General features: G+C 37.4%; 1 protein-coding gene across 1 annotated transcript in view; it reads right to left on the reverse strand.

The window, feature by feature from the left end:
• The window catches only part of LOC311616098 (utrophin-like), a gene marked incomplete at its 3' end in the record, with an annotated part of 88,750 nt that overhangs the window by 65,002 nt on the left and 5,376 nt on the right, over window positions 1-18,372 (reverse strand). Inside the window, exons 2-3 of the mRNA XM_084907325.1 lie at window positions 11,203-11,332; window positions 2,923-3,188 (exon numbers count right to left, since the gene is read on the reverse strand). Coding sequence (XP_084763451.1) covers window positions 2,923-3,188; window positions 11,203-11,332 — 396 coding nt within the window. The remainder of the gene's footprint in view (window positions 1-2,922; window positions 3,189-11,202; window positions 11,333-18,372) is intronic.

Here is an 18,372-nt window from a genome sequence, read left to right on the forward strand (position 1 = left end):
TGACTGCACTTTCCTATAGGAGAATAAAAATCTATGTGGTCTTCTGGCCGTAAAAACAGAAACATCTGCAGGTATTAAAGGCCCTGTCTGGCAGCCTGTTGGCAGATGTGAATCCCAGACTGGTCTCCAATCAGCTGTGATTATGCAAACAAGAAAGACAAGGTGATTTTAAGGAGTTGAAAGTATTTGATTACCCCAAAGACTTAGTTTCTCACTTGCTTTGGCATATTGAATAACATTTAGCAATAATCAGTACTTGTTTTCATCTGCCTGTAGCTTCGATGGAATTTGGGATATATGTGAGAACACATATAAAATGCCCCAACTGTAAGACTTGGGTTTTTATTTTTTTCCCTAGGAAAATGTAAAAATATATTAATCCACCGTTTATTCCTTTCTCTTAATATTAATTGTAACTTTTCTAGCTTTCCACGTAAGCAGAGATTTGAACAAAAGGATTTGGATGCAGCGCTGGATAATTTCTCTACTCAAATAAGATTAACAACTCCAAACCTTTTTGGCCTTTAATAACCTGATACAACTGTTTATTGTTATCCAACACTAATCATTCTATATTGAAAACGGATGCTTACAGCCGAAACGGGTTTGGCTCAATGGATAGAGCATCGGTCTTCGGACTGAAAGGTCCCGGGTTCGGGTTCAATTCCGGTCAAGGACACATACATTTGTTGCTGGCACATCCCCAGTAGGGGGTGTGCAAGAGGCAGCTGGTCGATATCTCTCTCTCATCAATGTTTCCAACTCTTATCCCTCTCAATTCCTCTCTGTAAAATCAATAAAATATATTAACAAAACAAAAAAAAAACTACCGATTTAAACACACACACACACACACACACACACACACACACACACATGCACACAAAAAAACGGATACTTACAAATTCAAATGGATAAATTCTTGCTCTAACCAAAAGACATCATGCAGTCCAAACGAGCATGCTTTTGTAGACCACTGACTTGAAGATCTTCAGTGTATAAAACCACTTTTTATATATAAGATGTAGCCCCAGCTGGTTTGGCTCAGTAGTTAGAGGATCAGCCATGGACTGAAGGTTCCCAGGGTCGATTCCAGTCAAGGGCAAAAAAAACCCCTATTGATATGTCTCCCACATCAATATTTCTCTCTGTGTCTCTCCCCTTCCTTCCAGTCTCTTAAAAAATTATTTTAAAAAATATCCTTGGGTGAGGATTAATAAAAAATAAAATATAAGAAGTATGCAACTTCCAAAGGAGCTTTATTTTCACTTGGTTATTTGAAACTCAGATCTACCCATGGACATGGTTTTTAAGATACTACAGTTGTAGGAAGAAACTCTCTTAACTCATTGGGTAGCTGGAAAGGTATGTATATTTAAAATGAAAGATGGCAGGAACCAATACTTTTTCAGTAATAATATTTTTAAGCTTAAAATTTAATATGTAACTTTTAAAGCTTTGAATTTAAATAGGTGATCAAAATTGTGTTTAATTATGTTATTATGAATGAGGTCTCTACAATGAAAGTGAAGAGCAAGAAACATCATGAAAACTCTACCACTTACTAGCCATGCAGGCTTGAGCAACATCTTCAAATCCATCCTTTGTAAAATGGGCATAAAATAACACCTATCTTGTGGGATTACTGTGATGATTAAAAGAGGTAGCCATGTAAACTGCTGAGAAAGTTTTAGGCACATAAAGACTATTATCCCCATCCCCCACAACACATATATATTAATTTATCTAACCATTCAGTTAATTAACTAGACTTTTCTTCTCTTCCTATTCAGCCACATGTTTACAAACAAAGGGAAAGCATTATTCAATATCTGTGCACAAAAGAGGGATGTCTTTTGCCATAAAAATCCTATTCATGATAGATATTATCAATTAACAACTTCTGATTTGTCACTAGTTCATTCTTTGATTTGATTTCTAACTAGACAGAATATAGTTTAGAATGCTATTACAAACCACACTATACTCTAAATCTGTTATTTGTGTCTCTAACTGATTAAATCCCATCAACTTCATTTCTGAATATGTTCTAGAATACTGTATCAAAGTGGGCCCAAATGATAGGTCTAATACTGTAACTTTGGGCAATTCCTGACCACAAACAGAATTTATACCTAAACGAATCTTTCATTGATATACTCAAATGTTTAGTTGAGTATATTATATAGTATAGATATGCTATATATATATATATATATATATATATATACAATATATAGTATATCTATCATGTATATACAATGTGATAAAATATGTAGATAAGAATTACCAGTAAAACAGGATACTTTTGATTGAAACTTAAATTCAATGCCAATTTACAGCAAATACAGAGTAGAGAGGAATCTGCCAGATTACACCATGTGGATGACATTCTGCAAATTCCAAGCTGTGAGAAACACTATAAAACAAACAGTTCAGCTGCCTTAACAGTTGCATTGCAAAAAGATGGAGGGGGAATATTAGAGATTAAAGGGGACTTTAAAATATTTCTTAAAAACTAAGCAAATGTTTAGGGATGCACAGTTGAATAAAAAAAATTATTTTGTTACAAATAAGGTAAATTATGGGGGGAAAAGTCAGAGCTGCTATTTTGAGGGAGGATTCTGATGACAAGGGGCAGAGGAAAGCATCTGTTGTGACTGAAAATCTTCTATATCCCGATTTTGGCAGAGGCTGTAATGGCACTGACCTTATAACAATCCCTTATAAGTAGGAGAAGCTGGGGGAAGGTCAATGAGAAAAAAAAGATATATGTACTACTGTATATAATACTTTAAACAATAAACAAAACAAAACAAAGACAATCCCTTATAACAAGTTGTATATTTGGCTCAATTTACTTGTTCATATTTAGCCACAAAACTTCTCTTTAAATCCCTTATCTGATGCAGTGATGCTGACCATGGTTTTATCAATGTGATCCTGCGGCGAGTCATTGAGTAAGTCGCCCACGGGCTTCCAGGCATTCCTCATGGCCTCTGCCTTCTTCATGTCCGCATCCAGGTCGTCCATGGCTCCCTGCAGGTCTCGGACTTTCTCCAACGCCTTGTCCACTTGCTTTTGCCAGTTAATAGTTAGAGCATTTAGACGCTCCCACTTTTCTTTAACTTCTGAAGCCTCTTTGCGCATTTTCGCAATCTTTTGGGCTGTCTCCTCAGGAGTCAATTCTGCGATTTAAAAAATATATATATTTGGAAGCTTAATCAATTTTGTATTCCTTATAGCCAAGTGTGAAGAGCATTGTTTGAAATGTTGCTTCCAGGGTACAGGGAGGCAGAGTTACACCAAGCAGGGGAAGGAAGAGTGTCTCTATACCTCTTCTAAGAATGCCCTGATGCATCTCAAAAGAAGAAAGTAGCTACAGAATAATAAGTGGGCCAGTGATTTTGGCAACTTCTAAATTTTAATATATTTGCAAACCTTGAAATGTCACAAGTTAAAACATAATTTTTCTTTCACATGAATTTCACATGCTATATAAAAACCAAATACAGTTTTTCATTTCATTGTCCTAGAGAGAAATTGGGAGTATAATTAGGAGAGAAATAGCTTTAAGTTATGAGGGAAAACTATGCAAAAAGAAGATGAATTTATCATGTTCCAAACAACAACAACAACAACAACAAAAAGTAACTGAAGAAAAGTATATTAGCTGAGTTTGTTTGGCATTCATCTTTAATACAGGATGTTTTCTGTAGTCCAGGATTAGTGTGGCACATAAACAACGTCTCAGAAGAAAGATGTATGATTTCAAGGACAATCCAAAACATTTCATAGGCCAGAGGGCTTCCAGAATGTCTGAGGTAAAGTTAGGTTTTCAGACAGGAAAAGGAAGGCATAATGCAAAGTCCTGCCAAAAGACAGGGGCAAAAAAACAGAGAGTCTAGAAGACTAGGAAAAGGTAATGACAGAAACGAAAGTCAAGTTCAAAGCCCAGGGTCAGAAACAAAGACATGAGAAACTGACAACAAAAGGGCAGAGGAATTGGATGCACATAAGCAGACACTCTCAAGTCAGGTTACACAGATCACCAGCCAAACCCCTGGGCCTCACTGCATCAGTACCCAAGGATGCCTTCTTCCCTAGCCAGCTGGTCGGACAGGTTTCCTGTTTGACCACTGGAAACAGAGAAGCAGGTCAGAAACATACAATCAAGTCAAACAGTAAATTACTTTAAGATATAAATGCACAATCTTCATTGTGATAACACTACCTTTTTGTGTCAGTCACATTAGCAACTTCCTCTGCACCTCACAAATATTACAAATCACCATAAAATGAACTCGAGGTCATCCAGCTTCCTAGGGAGACAAACTCAGCTAGCTCTCCTTAACTATAGCTTTCATACTCTTATGAACTAATGATAGTAATCTATTAGAGCCAGTCCTGCGCTTGCAATAAAGATGTCCCATATTAATTGTATTTTCTTTGTCAATTATGGCACTGCCAACTATTATCTCCATTGTGACGTTTTATTCTATAGATATTAAAGCTTTATGTGATTCATCTTTCATTTCCTTCCATCTTGGTTTTGCAGGTCTCAGTCTAGACATTGGTTGTCCTAAATATATAATTAATGAATTGAGTTCAGTTGAATGGAATTTTTAGCTTTAATCTTTATTGAGAATGCATAACTTCATAATTTTAAGTGAAACCCTTCCCATTTATTTTTTCTTCTCCTCATACCCAAGTAAAGCATTTTTAAAAAATGTTATACTGTGAGAGAGAATGTTTTAAAAAGTATTTCAAGTATCCTAATTTCAACTATCTTGTTTGTACTATTTGCATGTATCTTTTTACATGCATTATATTCATACAGTTGTATTTCACCATAAGATGAAAAGAAAATATTAAGGAAAACAAATATAGAAAAACACATATAGAAAAATAATTCTCCAGAATAGCTTTTCACTGCTGAACAATTTGGACAAGAAGAGATTAGAACATCATATGTTAGTTCCAATACTAGCTAGTTATTTCATCTTAGGCCCCTTATCTCTTTGAATCTCAGTTAATATCTATAAGTATAAAGCTTTTGGCACATGCCTGCCCACAATAGGGCCTCAAAAGAGTTCATTGATTTCGTTCATTTTATTATTATATTATTAAATCTGGGAAGTTTAGACATCTATAGAGTTTTTCACATAGCAAACCAAGTTAATTAGCAAACAATAATTCAAGGGCAAAAACAATGCAGCCCCATTTCTCTGGGCACTCAACTTGTTCTCTCTCACTCTCTCTTTCCTCACTCCCCTCTATTTCTCCCTGCTCCTCTTTCCTTCTTTTTCTCCGTGTCCAAAAGATGCTTCTGATTAAAAAAATGGGAAATAAATTCTTTTTAAAATTTCTTCTGATTACATGATTAAGATCAACCTAATTTATTTGAAATAATCAGTGTTTAAGAGGATCCTGCCCATTGCCTATTATGTATGGTGGCAAATGACAACAATTCTTTATCAACCTGATTACAAGTACATCATCAAGTACCATTAGTTGATTACTTTCATGATTCTAATTACATTCATCTAATAAATTATAAAGATGACAATAGTAAGAGACTAGTCAAAGTACATTAAACTGCTAATGTGTAGCCCAAATCTTTCAGCAGGGATATGATAGAAATGATATGGATCCATCCAGCTGCCAAGGGACTTCTTAAATCCTGTGTGTGTGTGTGTATGTGGGGCGGGGGGGGGGGGGGGGGGGAAGAGGGCGTGTGAATATGAACAGATGCATTTAGGAAAAAGCAAACTCCAAAGAAAAGAACGTTTTCCACAATACCAAAATGCAAGGTATTAATTTGGGGGAGAGGGGTTGTCTGGGGGTGGAGAGGAAATAGGAATACAGATCACACTATGGAGTGAGATCAACAGCAGTTCTGACCAGAAGTTAATGAAGGTAGAAAGAGAGGCCAAATACTTACAAGTTATAGTGTTCCTGTTAAAAGGGAAAAGTACACAAACCCAGCATGAAGCTGAGGAAGAAAGAACAGACTATTAAGAAGATTAACCTCGCCCTGACAGGTTTGGCTCAGTGGATAGAGCATTGGCCTGTAGACTGAAGGGTCCCAGGTTCAATTCCGGTCAAGGGCATGTACCTTGGCTGAGGGCACATCCCCAGTAGGGGGTGTGCAGGAGGCAGCTGATCCATGTTTCTCTCTCACTGATGTTTCTAACTCTCTATCCCTCTCCCTTCATCTCTTTAAAAAAATAAAAAATCAATAAAATATATATTTAAAAAAAAAAAAGATTAACCTCTAAAGAAAGGAGCAAGAATTACTGAGAGGCCCTGAAAAAGACCTCGTTAAGTAACCTAAGACCCAGCTTTCAATTTTCAGTAACTGAGTATTCCCTGAATATCCTCACTCTAACGGTAGTAATTAGAGTTTTGTAATTTATTCAAGTCAGGAATCTGCTGGACAAAGAGGGGCAGGTCATGGGGGGCAGGAGAGTGATGCTGAAAGGGAAAAAGAGAAGCTAGAAGGGTAAGTTCCCGGAGGTCAAGGATGTTTTGTTCACTGCTACATCCTCAGGATCTATCTAGAATATCACCTGGCACCTGGTAGGCATACCTAAGTACTTGTTGAATAAATGTACAAAGCTCCGTACAATATTATTGACTTACAAAAAAAATTTACCCTTTTTCCTTCAAGAGCCAAAGGGCAGGAGTCTTAGATTAACAGTCTTCCATTTCTTGCTACACTGCTGCCCATCTCTCCCCAGGCTGCTTCCCTGTGGGACATACCAGCCCATTGCTCAAGCTACAAAAGAAGTCCTGAGCTTCCCATTCTTGCCCAGCTTAGCCATTATTACAAAGAATTTAAGTTATGGCTCATATTTATAAACTGCCAAAATAACCCTCTAGGTCACTCTTGAAGATTCAACATTCTAAGAGGAACAACAAAATAAATACACCACAACATTAAAAGAGATTAGTATCCCCCTATTCTTTAAGTTAAAATCTGAAAAGAACATCCCAGATGTTGATAGCAATGCAATACATACATGTAAATTATTACCATCTTTTTATTAGACAAATGTGATTTGTGGATGGTTGTAACAATGACCACAGAACATAACAGAAGTGAACAATTAATATAAAATATTGCATCCATCAAACCAATCTTGGTTATCATATCATTTTTCATCAAGAATGTTGATTTCTTTCTTTAAATCCGATTTCATTACAATGGTATTCATTAGCAAGCCCAAACATTTTGAGATTTTTACCCAATCAATGGGTTTACTGAGCTGGCTCATTATATTACGGTAAAGTATAGGTTCATTACATTTAACCATATATGTATTGTAGAACTTTAAATTGGGAAGAAACACATTGCTGCTTTGTAGTTAAGAACACTGGGAAAGAAAGCAACATTATATTTTTCTGTGCTTTTTCACACGTGACAACTTTACTAATCTAATTTGGACTTAAGGAGCTAATTAAACTATTGTGTTTGTCTATAGGCCAGAAAGCAATTTATCTTCCAAGTTTTTATGTGAAAATTAAAAAGACAAAGTCTAATATTGTCTAAATGCCTTTTCCCTTGGTGCCAGGAAATACATAAATTGGTATGTCATTCTATTAGGCAACCTGATATTTCATTAAGGAAAAAGCAACAGTAAAGGGCAAGGCAAAGAGTTATGGACATTTAATTATTATTTATTTATATTTTTATCCTTACCTGAGAATATATTTTATTGATTTTACAGAAAGAAGAAGAGAGAGAAAGAAAGGAAGAGAAAGAGAGAGAAGGAGAAAAGGAGATGTGAGAGAGAAACGTTGATCTGGGATAGAATCTGCAACCTAGACATGTGCCCCGACCAGAAACCAAACCTACAACCTTTCGGTGCACAGGATGATGCTCCAACCAACCAAGCCATGTGGCAAGGACTAAAAATGTCATTATTGTAAATTTTTAAGTAGAAAAATAAAGAAAATAAATCTTATTTCTACTGAATATCTAGAAGCATTTTGATAATTGGGAATAATTAAGTTAGTATTCTATGGTGGTTAAGAGCAGCAGGTTTAGTGACAAGCCTGAGTTGGTATTTCAGCTCTGTCACATGGGTAACGGTGTCCTCCAAACCTCTCAAAGACTCAGTTTTCTCATCCACCCAATGGCTGGTAAGAGTACTCCCACCTCAGAGAGTTGCTATGATAATTACGGGAATCAAGGCAGGTGCGGTGTCAGCACAATGCCTGTCACACTGTAGGGTGGGATAAATGTTGGCTTGTGAACATCTATGTTTACAAACATCTCTCTCTCCTCTCTCTCTTTCTGGGTGTTGATTCTTCCTCCATCTAACATTATGTTCATACAGGGGGGTCTGCCAATCTCACCAGACCCTGAGCTCCACACTCTGCAGGCTGTAGGCCAGAGCCCTCCCTGGAATGTGCTGGATGTAAAACAGGGCTCTCCCTACCTGGGATGAGGGTATGAGGCAGATGGTGATAGGAAAGCTAAGACACTGAAAACCCGTATGAAGAGGCAGAAGGAAAGACATGGAGAGAAGGCTTCTGGGTGGCATTCCTGCTGTTGTGGCCAGCTGTGCCCTTGCTCTTATTGTAATTTGGTTATGGGGGTTAATACATTCTCCGTGTGCCCATGATTACAGAAGGAGGGTGTCTGTCATTCACAATAAATGGGGTTCTAATTAATATATCTGTTATTAGTGAGACAAAAAATGCAGTGTGAAAAAATACCCATTAGTTTTACTAGCCTAAATATTTAGGTTATGTGTTATTTGGTCTCATTTAATGAGATGCAAGGAAATAATTACTGCTGTCTTTTTAATGGAACCTTATGTTATACTGAGAATCAATATAAATGCAACTTCTACTAAACTTTATGTTGATTTCATATTTTTATTCATTTAATGATCATGACATTTTATTTGCAACAGTTTCTCTCCCTCCCTCCCCTTCACCCCTCCCTATCATCTCTCTCTCACACACACTCTCTGTAGAAATCAATGGAAAAAACCTTCATCCTTGGGTGATGATTTAAAAACTAACCATGATATTACCTTTAACCTGCTCCATCCCCTCCAATAATGAGTGCTTTACACAGTGTTACACAAGATAACTAATGTTCAAATACTCTCTGTTTCTGAAAACAATGGCATGGAGTCATGGTAAACAACAGAAGTATAAAACCTATTATGGATAATTTTCTTTCATTTACTTTTAACAGTGGGTAAAATCAGCCAGCATTGCAAAAAAATAATAATAATAATAATAATAACATAAAATAATACCAGGAAAGGAGAAAGTATGGAAATTGTCCATCGTAAAAAGAAAAAAAGTCATAAAGTTATATGATTTCCCCCCCTTACCTATCAAATAGAATATTAAGAAAATGGGGCTTAGGAACATCTAGAATGTAATAGCAAAATAAGAATTCAAAAAAGTAATGTGTGTTTTTTAACCCTTTAAACTGACTGACCGCTAAGGAGGAAAATTTACAGCAAAGTGAAGCACTAGTGACATAATAACACTTGTTCACTGCTATGAAGTAGCTTATTATAAAAATGCTTCCTCTGTTCTCTGCAAAATGCCAGGGAAGCAAGGAAATGAGAAAAGCAGATTTAAGGTAGACTTTGCATTGAATAAGGAGAGACAAGTAAAATAAAAATACAACTACAATAGCCCCTTCTTTCTTGCTGCATTAACTTGGAATGTTCTGTTGCACTTTCCAGGGCCTCTGTAATCCGAAGCAGACAGCACATACGAGCTCCTCACCTCCGTTCCAGGGACCAGCCCTTGGCCCCCAGGCTAGGCTGACTGACTTCCCGGATGCACAGCCCTGGATGCTGGGCTGCTGCTTCTGCTGGTCCTGCCCGGCATGGTCATCCCTCTGCCTGAGCCTAATCACTTCCTACCATACCCAAGAGCGCTCAGCTCAGGCATCCATTCATGCAGCAGCTATGCAGTAAGCACCTATTATGTACATGTCTGTATTTGCATGCACTCACATGTATATGGTACGTGTGTGTATGATTCATATGTAACTGGGTACTCGGAGGAAATAATTCTTCAAAGATAGAAATAACAAGGCTGAGACTGTGGAGCTGTCAAAAGGTGGAGACTCAACAATGACTTGGGTCCCCAGTAGGCTAACTGGGAAGACAGTGTTAATACAGCAGAAAATAGAAGCTAATTCTAGAAAAGAAAGTGAGCGTGCTGCTGCGCGCATGTCCCACAGACACACAGATAAAACTAGATATCAAAGGGTTGAGGAAATCATGGTTTTGGGAAATTTATTCAGATTGAAGCAGAACTTCCCTGAGAAAGGCTGAGTGGGAAAACAGCAACCTGTCCAAATGTCTGGTCCAGTTCCAGCCACATTTAAAGGGAGTCTTTTCCAAATGTACTTCCCTTACAAGTGAAAATGCTCTTGAATCCCACTGCAGGACACAGCAGGCGGCTGTGTTCAGGTCTGCTTTTACTATGTGAGGTGTGTGAGTGAGGACTATTTTGAATGGAGTGTTTATTTTAAAAGCATCAAAATGCTTTGATTGCCAACAATGAAATATCATAATAAGGATATATGCTGGCGCCAAAATGTGTGTGATTTATGCCTATGTGCTGGTAAGGTAGTTACTATTTCCGTTTTAACCACAGTGCATAAAGAGTACAGGTTGTTATTTTTAAATTAAATAAAGTCTGTCATGCTTGTAACAGAAAGGCACTTGAATGTCTTATTTTAAAAAGAAATCTTGAAAAATACAAATTTATAACAATCTATAGTTTTTAAATATTTCATACATGTACTATTGTATTTAAATACCATTTTCTATTGTATTTGCAATTATTTACTATGTGATTTGTTGAAATATAAGACATGTACATTTTTATTTAAGACATGTCCATTTTTATTTCTTAAAGAAATTACTTTTAGTTCCAATGTGCTTTTTAATAAATAAAATTTTCTTAAGTTAATTTTCTTTTGAAAAAATAATATTGAGGTATACAGTCATTTCATTTTTTAATTTAAGAAGCTAGACATTTGTTAAATAATAAAATTTGATTCAGTTATTTCCAGAAGAAAAGAAATGAAATGTCCAATCCTGAAATAATGCCGAAGTCTAAAATACTAGAGGGCCATTTCCTATGTGATTTTGGTTATTTGTTCTCCTCGCATGTGTTTTTATGGTGTACTAAGGAAGCCAATCTCACCTGGTTTTGATTGTAGATTTCTTCTTGGTTTCTCGGGGGCCTCAATTGGCTGATCAGCCAAGAAAACTCGAGCTTTGTCTATCACGATCAGGATAGAATATTCCTTTTCCTTTAACTCACGTTTCAGTGCCTTTGAAAAGACAAGCAAAAGTTGAATTTGTAAACTAAAGTGTTCAGCAAGTAATGGAACATCTTAAATTAAACTTCTCACCACACTTGTAACGGGAATGACTACTTACCAGCATTTAAGCAAAGTTAGAAGTGAAAAATATCAATTTTACACATATGAATGATTACACATGAATAAAAACAAAAAGATGATTCCCATAGAACTTAAAAAAAATAAAAACCAACCACAAAAAAACAAAAACAATTTACAAAGAATTGCAATAGCATACTGAACTTACACAAAATGTACTTTTAGGTCATGTTGTTAAAATATAATAGCCTGTTCTAAAACACTTTTTTCTAATAAGACTGACAAAATATTATATCCAGTGGTACAGAAGAAGGCAATTTCAAAAGTAGTGATATTCTTAGAAGTGTTTACATTCTTTAGGACATATTAAGAACCAAATTAAGAGACTGAAACAAATTAAAGTACATGAAATCAAAACTAAACCAGAGAGAATACATAAAAGACAGTGTCCAATTATCTTAAAATATATTCCCTTTCTCATGCTGAGGCAATTAGTTTTTCCCCATGAGGTTTTTCATGCAACTCTATGATTCTCAGAAAAGTCTGTCTTCAGTACTTTTATTCTTTTAGGTAGGGTTCAAATTTCACCCTGCTCCTATAAAATGCTTGGTGACTAAAACTCTAATTGACTAAAATTTAAAAACAATAAAACTCAACTCATGGCTATCGCCAGATAAGTACAAGTGAGGATTTTCTTATGTGCTATTTTAATACTATAGCTAAGTCAAAATTATTGTTAGTGTTGTTATCCTCTTAAATTGCGCACATAAACACCCTCTGGCTCTGATACTTTGCTTTACATGAAGTTTCTTGTCAACACCTTATGAAAATTCATTTTTTCACTTTCTAAAACATACACTCTAATAGTATTTTAGAATCAATGCAGTCTTTCCTTCTGACCACAACATAGCATTTGACATACTATGTTGGGACAATGAGGTATTTCTAGGCATTTAAGTCCTCATTTTCCAAAGCAAATAAAAAGGAAAAATCTAGAGATGCCAGCATATTCATCTGATGCGACAAACTGGAGTGAAACACCGGAAAGCACTGGTAACGAAGTAAAAAAGACCATCACAGGTGGGGAGGGCTAAGCAGAGCTGAAGTGACAGATGCTGTTTTTCTGTGATAAGTATTGTCAGTATTTTTGACTTTTAAACTATGTACAATTATGACTTGGATTTAAAATGTAAACTAAAAGAATAAAAGTGAACAGCAACTCACAATTTAGACACAGTAATAATGTACAGGGTATAAGATGAAATAAAACTTTTCTAAAGTCCATAGGTAACATGTGTCCTTCCTATTATTTATATAAGCAAAGACTGACCATGAAGCAAGCACTAGGCAATTAATTCCACATCAATTATCATCAATGAGCATGAAATAACTATGTTGGGGGGAAAGCAACAAAACCTCCACCTTCTCTAGTTAAGAAGTGCAGGTTGCGGGAAAGTCCCATGGAGTGACATTCCAGGAAAACAAGATGATCTTAAGAGAGTTAAAATTTCTGATATAAAGAAGAAGAAGAAGAAGAAGAAGAAGAAGAAGAAGAAGAAGAAGAAGAAGAAGATATACTTGTGATCTAGAAATAAATATATACATATCTATTTGTCTGTCTATCTACACACACACACACACACACACACACACACACACACACTCATTTACAGGTCTTGAATCAATTATTCCTTTAACATAGATTACTATTAGAGCAAGAAACTCCAGATGAATGAAAATGCCCCTAGTGTTTGCTCCCAAAATCAACTAGAAATATAAAATGAGGACATGAGAAAACATGCTGCCTAAAAGAAAGCAATGAAAAAGAGAAATGTGGCAGAGTGTCTCTCAAAATTTTAGTGGCCAGGGGTATTTATCTCCCAAGCCCAATCCTAACCATTACGTGTGGTTTTTAACGTGTTCAAAGGCTTTTAAATGGTGTTCATAGGCTTCGCTAGATTCCTTCTTTTTGAAAGGGTAGGACCAGGAATGCACCCACTGAACACAAGCTGCTTGAAGAAGAACTCCTCACTCTGGTTTATCAAATAGGGTGGAGGGTTCGTGGACAGTATTTAGAGACTTAGCATAAATGAAAACCCAGGAAACACCAACTGGGTGGTGATATGGATGGAAGTAGAAAGCTAAGGGAAGCCAGAACATAAAGGAATGTTACTCAGAGAAGAAAAACAAAAGCAAGATCGTGCGAGGAAGCGATTATGGGGCATATATTCCACAGAGCAGGGGTCTTCAAACTACGGCCCGCGGGCCACATGCGGCCCGCAGAGGAGTCTGATCCGGCCCTCCAGGTTTTTTGGGCAGTGAGCACAGCCGAGGTGTTACAGTAGGAATTAGTAGTTCATATAGTCTGGCCCTCCAGCTCTCTGAGGGACCGTGATCTGGCCCCCACTTTAAAAAGTTTGAGGACCCCTGCCACAGAGGATGAATCCGGATCTTAAGGTAGAGAAAGAAGATGTGACTCACACACTGAGGCATACAGAAGTTCTGACTGGGCGCTCTAGATTGGCACTGGTCCTCAAAGTGTGTACTAGGTAGGAGTGTAAGGAGGGGAGGTGGCAAAGGAGTTTGTCTCCAGACTCTTTTAGAATTCCAAAAAATCCAAATGGAAAAATGTATTTGTCTACAGAAAAGATATTGGGGAAAACTGGTCAACTTCCTTGATGGCTGGAATTTTATCAATTTCATTCAGATGATCTCACCATGGGTCATTTCATTCGCTGGCAGTGGGCTCTGCCTGGGAAGCCCTTCCCAAGATATCCACAGGGCAGATCCCTCATCCCATGAGGCCTTCTCAGCAAGCTCCCCCCCCCCCCCCCCCCCCGCTCATTTAATGGAGCATTCCACCTTTCCACGACCTGTCCCATCCCCATCACTATGCGGCGCCATTGGTGTATTTCCTACACCTATCATCTTGTACTCTGCAAGGCAGGTATTTAGTTATGCTAATTGTTTGTTTTCTGTCTTTTTTCAGATAAAATATAATCTCCACAAGGCCAAGGACCTTTCCTGTTTTTATCCACCGAGGTGGAAAAGGCACCCAAATCGATGGCTTGGGACCTAACAGAGCTTATATGGCTCTGAAATGCTTCCTGGTGAAGGTGATGCCTCTATCTGTACTCCCAACAGAGGAACCTAGACACCAGCAGAATAAGAGAGTGTGACAGTGAGCATTCAGGAAACGACAAATATTTACTACAGATAGAGCAGCGACAGCCGAGTTTGAGAGGTGGGCGCTGGGAAGCCACTGACAAGGGGTGGAGGAGTGACTGTCACACTTGCATCTTCCATTTTATACTGTAATTGTCAGGTCGCCTGGATTTGTGAAAAACAAATCTGAGTCTTTGAAAGCTGCACATCACTGGAGAATCCAATTTTCCTTCCTGACCACATTAAACTCCAGCACTTCATAAAACAATCTGCTCTCCACAGGCTGTTGTCAGGAACTGACTCATGAACTCTGTTGATATGCCAAGGAATAGAAGTAGAACAGTTCATTAAGTGTATTAGTGGGCAGGTGGGAACCATGCCAGGTGAGGAAAAATGTGCGGCCGGAGCACCAATGCCAACTCAATAGCCAAATGTCCGAGAGGACAGCATACATTTAATGGTATCTATTTGAAAATTTAATTTTGTGAATCAATTTGTTCTATTTCCATTACATTTAATTGCATGTCATAAATGGGCTTAACTTTCAACAGCATTACACATACAATCACTTCACCATCCTTTACCTCTCAGTTAGACATGAAAAAAAACAGCATTTCCTAAGCACCTGGTGAACATTATGATAAGATAATTAGACTCCAACAGAGTTGTTTTATATACACAGCTACAAAGTGGCATTCAGCTGTAGGTTCTGATATCACGTGACATATGGGCTGTCTCAAGTGAGAATAACATCATCTAATTGGAATTTTTCCTATTTTAATGACTTAATATTTTCATTCAAAACAGTTCTGTTTTCAGATCATAACAAGTAGTAGCAAGGATGTGAAGAAGTTGGAACCCTCATATGCTGCGGGTGGAATAATGAAACGGTACAGCCACTTTGAAAAACAGTGTGGTAATCCTTAAAATGTTAAACATAGAGTTACTATATGACCCAGCCATCCTAATCCTAGGGTATTCCCAAGAGTACTGAAAGTATAAGTCCACATAAAAACTTGTACATGAATGTTCACAGCAATGTTATTCATAATAGCCAAAATGTGGGAACAACCTAAATATCCATCAATTGGTGAATGGGTGAATAAAATGTTGTATATGCATATACTGAAATCTTATTCAGCAGTAAAAATGAAATACTGATACATGCTACAACATGATGAATCTTGACAACATTGTGCTAAGTGAAAAAAACAGACATAAATGCCATTATAAAATGTGGAAACAGTTAATTAAGTGTATAGAAACAAAAAGTGGATTAGTGGTTACTTAGGTCTAGGAGTTAGGAGGGGAGATGGCTGAGTCACTGGTCATGGGTAAAGGGTTTCTTTTTGGGATGATGAAAATGTTCTAAAACTAGATTGTGATGATGATCATGTGACTCTGGACATATACTAAAAGCCACTGTGCTATACATTTTAATTCTGTTCTTTCTCTGAAAAAGTGCTGAAGGTAATTTATTTCCTAACCTTATCCCCTCTCACCTGCTAAGTAATAACTCATTCCACATGTTGAGTGTTTTTATCCCATATGTTAGTGTTTCCAGAGCATTTTGTATTCCTAACAGAACTCATCCTAAATATAGTGTCAGTTCTTCCAGAGTAAGGCTCACTTTTCAATCATTTGAAGTTCTTCTCAATTCCAATATATATATATATATATATATGAATGAGGCCTGGTGCATGGCATTCGTGCACTGGGGGAGAGGGGAGCCCCTCAGCCCCGCCTGTGTCCCCTAGCAGTCTAGAATTCCTCAAGGGATGTCCACCTGCTGGCTTAGGCGCTCACCAGCCATGAGCCTGGCTTCTGGATGAGCGATGCTCCCCCTATCGGAGCGCAATGACCGCCAGGGGGGCAGCTCCTGAATTGAGAGTTTGCCCCCTTGTAGTCAGTGTGCATCATAGCAACCAGTTGTCATGCCCTTTGGTTGATTTGCATATTAGCCTTTTATTATATAGGATTGTTACTGAATATGTGCTTGGTAAATAATGAATAAAGAAGGACTGCTTTCAGAATTAAATACTATGTGGAATCACAAAATGTGGCCAACCAAAATATCCCAAAGTTCCCAAATCTTATTATCTTAAATTGGAATAACTATTGAATTCCAGGTAGCTCTGCATTTTTTGAACTATCTACTTTGCAAATTATTGTTGAATAATTTTCAGAAACAAAGTGAGTTTTCTCCTATCATCTGTCAGCTAATAAGCACTAAGTATTTCAGTTTGCTGTTGGCCATTATTTTATTCATAGCAAATATTCTTTTTTTCTCCCTAGATAAACAAGGAACTGATCTTACTAAAAATATAGTGGTATGTGAGCTCATTTCATCTGCCCCATTTTTGCCACATCCTAATCATGACATAACTGCATAGGGCATAGTTTCAAATAATTTCAAAACTATTGTAGTGATTATCTTGAAGGTTATATCCATTTTCGCTCTTGTTATCAAGCCCATCTAAACTTACTGCCTTAAAACAATCATGATTTATTTTTCATGACTCTATGAGCTGGCAATTTGACTAGCAACCTAGCTGGTGCCAGCAGAGGTTACTCCAGAGCCTGCAGTCATCTCTGGCTTGAATGGGGTGGAAGTCCAAGATGGCCTCACTCACATGTCTGGCTGGAACAACTCAGTTTCCTCTACCTGGTCTCCAATTGCCCTGCCCAACAGGCTGGATTTGGGCTTCTTTAAATCACAGTAACCAGAGTTCCCAAAGGGCAGAGTGAAAACTGCAAGATCTCTATGGATAGATTCTGGAACAGCTCTGCCCAATGAAACCTTCTGCAATGATAGATACGCTTTAAAACTATGCTATCCAATATGGTAACTACTAGTTGCCTGTGCTATTTTGACCTTGACATACGACTAATATAACTGAGAAATTAAACTTTAAATTTTACCTAATTGTAACTGATTTCATTTAAGGATAAATGGTCACCTGTGGCTAAAGATTACCATATAAGTCAGTGCAGTTCGAGAATCTGCACATCACTTCCACCACATCCCATTGTTATACTGACTCTCTTGAGGGGAACAGCAGCCACCCTCTGCACAGGAAGCTACTGAGAAGCATGGCTCTTTATTGTAGCCATCTACCACCCAGAATCAGAGGGAAAGAGGAGGTTAGCACAGGTGTGGGGGTCACTAATATTTCATATAAGTGGTCACAGAGGCATCTCAAAGACAGTGGTATTTGAAGAACGATCTCCATACAGCTGACATCTAGCTCCTTTGGGGACTCAAGCCTTGGCCATTGACCTAAAAGTGCTGTCACAAAGCTTACGCATTTTCCACTCCTAGTACCTATGCGGAAAGAGCTGCAAGCCCCCTGCAGACACATACAGGTAAAATGAAGCTTTGTCTACAAGCAGCAGACTAGAATCAGTTTAACAAGAAGAAAGAGACAGAACAATTTCTAAAAATTAAATGTAAACTATATTTAAAAGTTTCGTATAATGAAATATAGTCTCAGATAAACTCAAGAGTCAATAATAATAAATGGAAAGCAACATGATTGTCCCACGGCCGTAAGAAAATATTAAACTTCTCTCCCTTTCTAAGATGGCATGAGAGCATAACAGAATTTTCCGACAAAAATTTCCACCAAAATAAAAATGTAAAAACAATTTGTATAATCTGTAAGGTAACATGCAAGGCACAAGAGAAGACAGCAATTAGTAAGCCATGATCCTAACTCTCAAGGAATTTTTACTAAAGAGGAAAAAAGTAACGCTAGTGAGGATATAGAAAGTGCCACAAACCTTTGAGAAGGGTATACATAGGG

Source organism: Pipistrellus hanaki (assembly GCF_964339955.1).
Source record: "Pipistrellus hanaki genome assembly, contig: scaffold_57, whole genome shotgun sequence".
Lineage (NCBI taxonomy): Eukaryota > Metazoa > Chordata > Mammalia > Chiroptera > Vespertilionidae > Pipistrellus > Pipistrellus hanaki.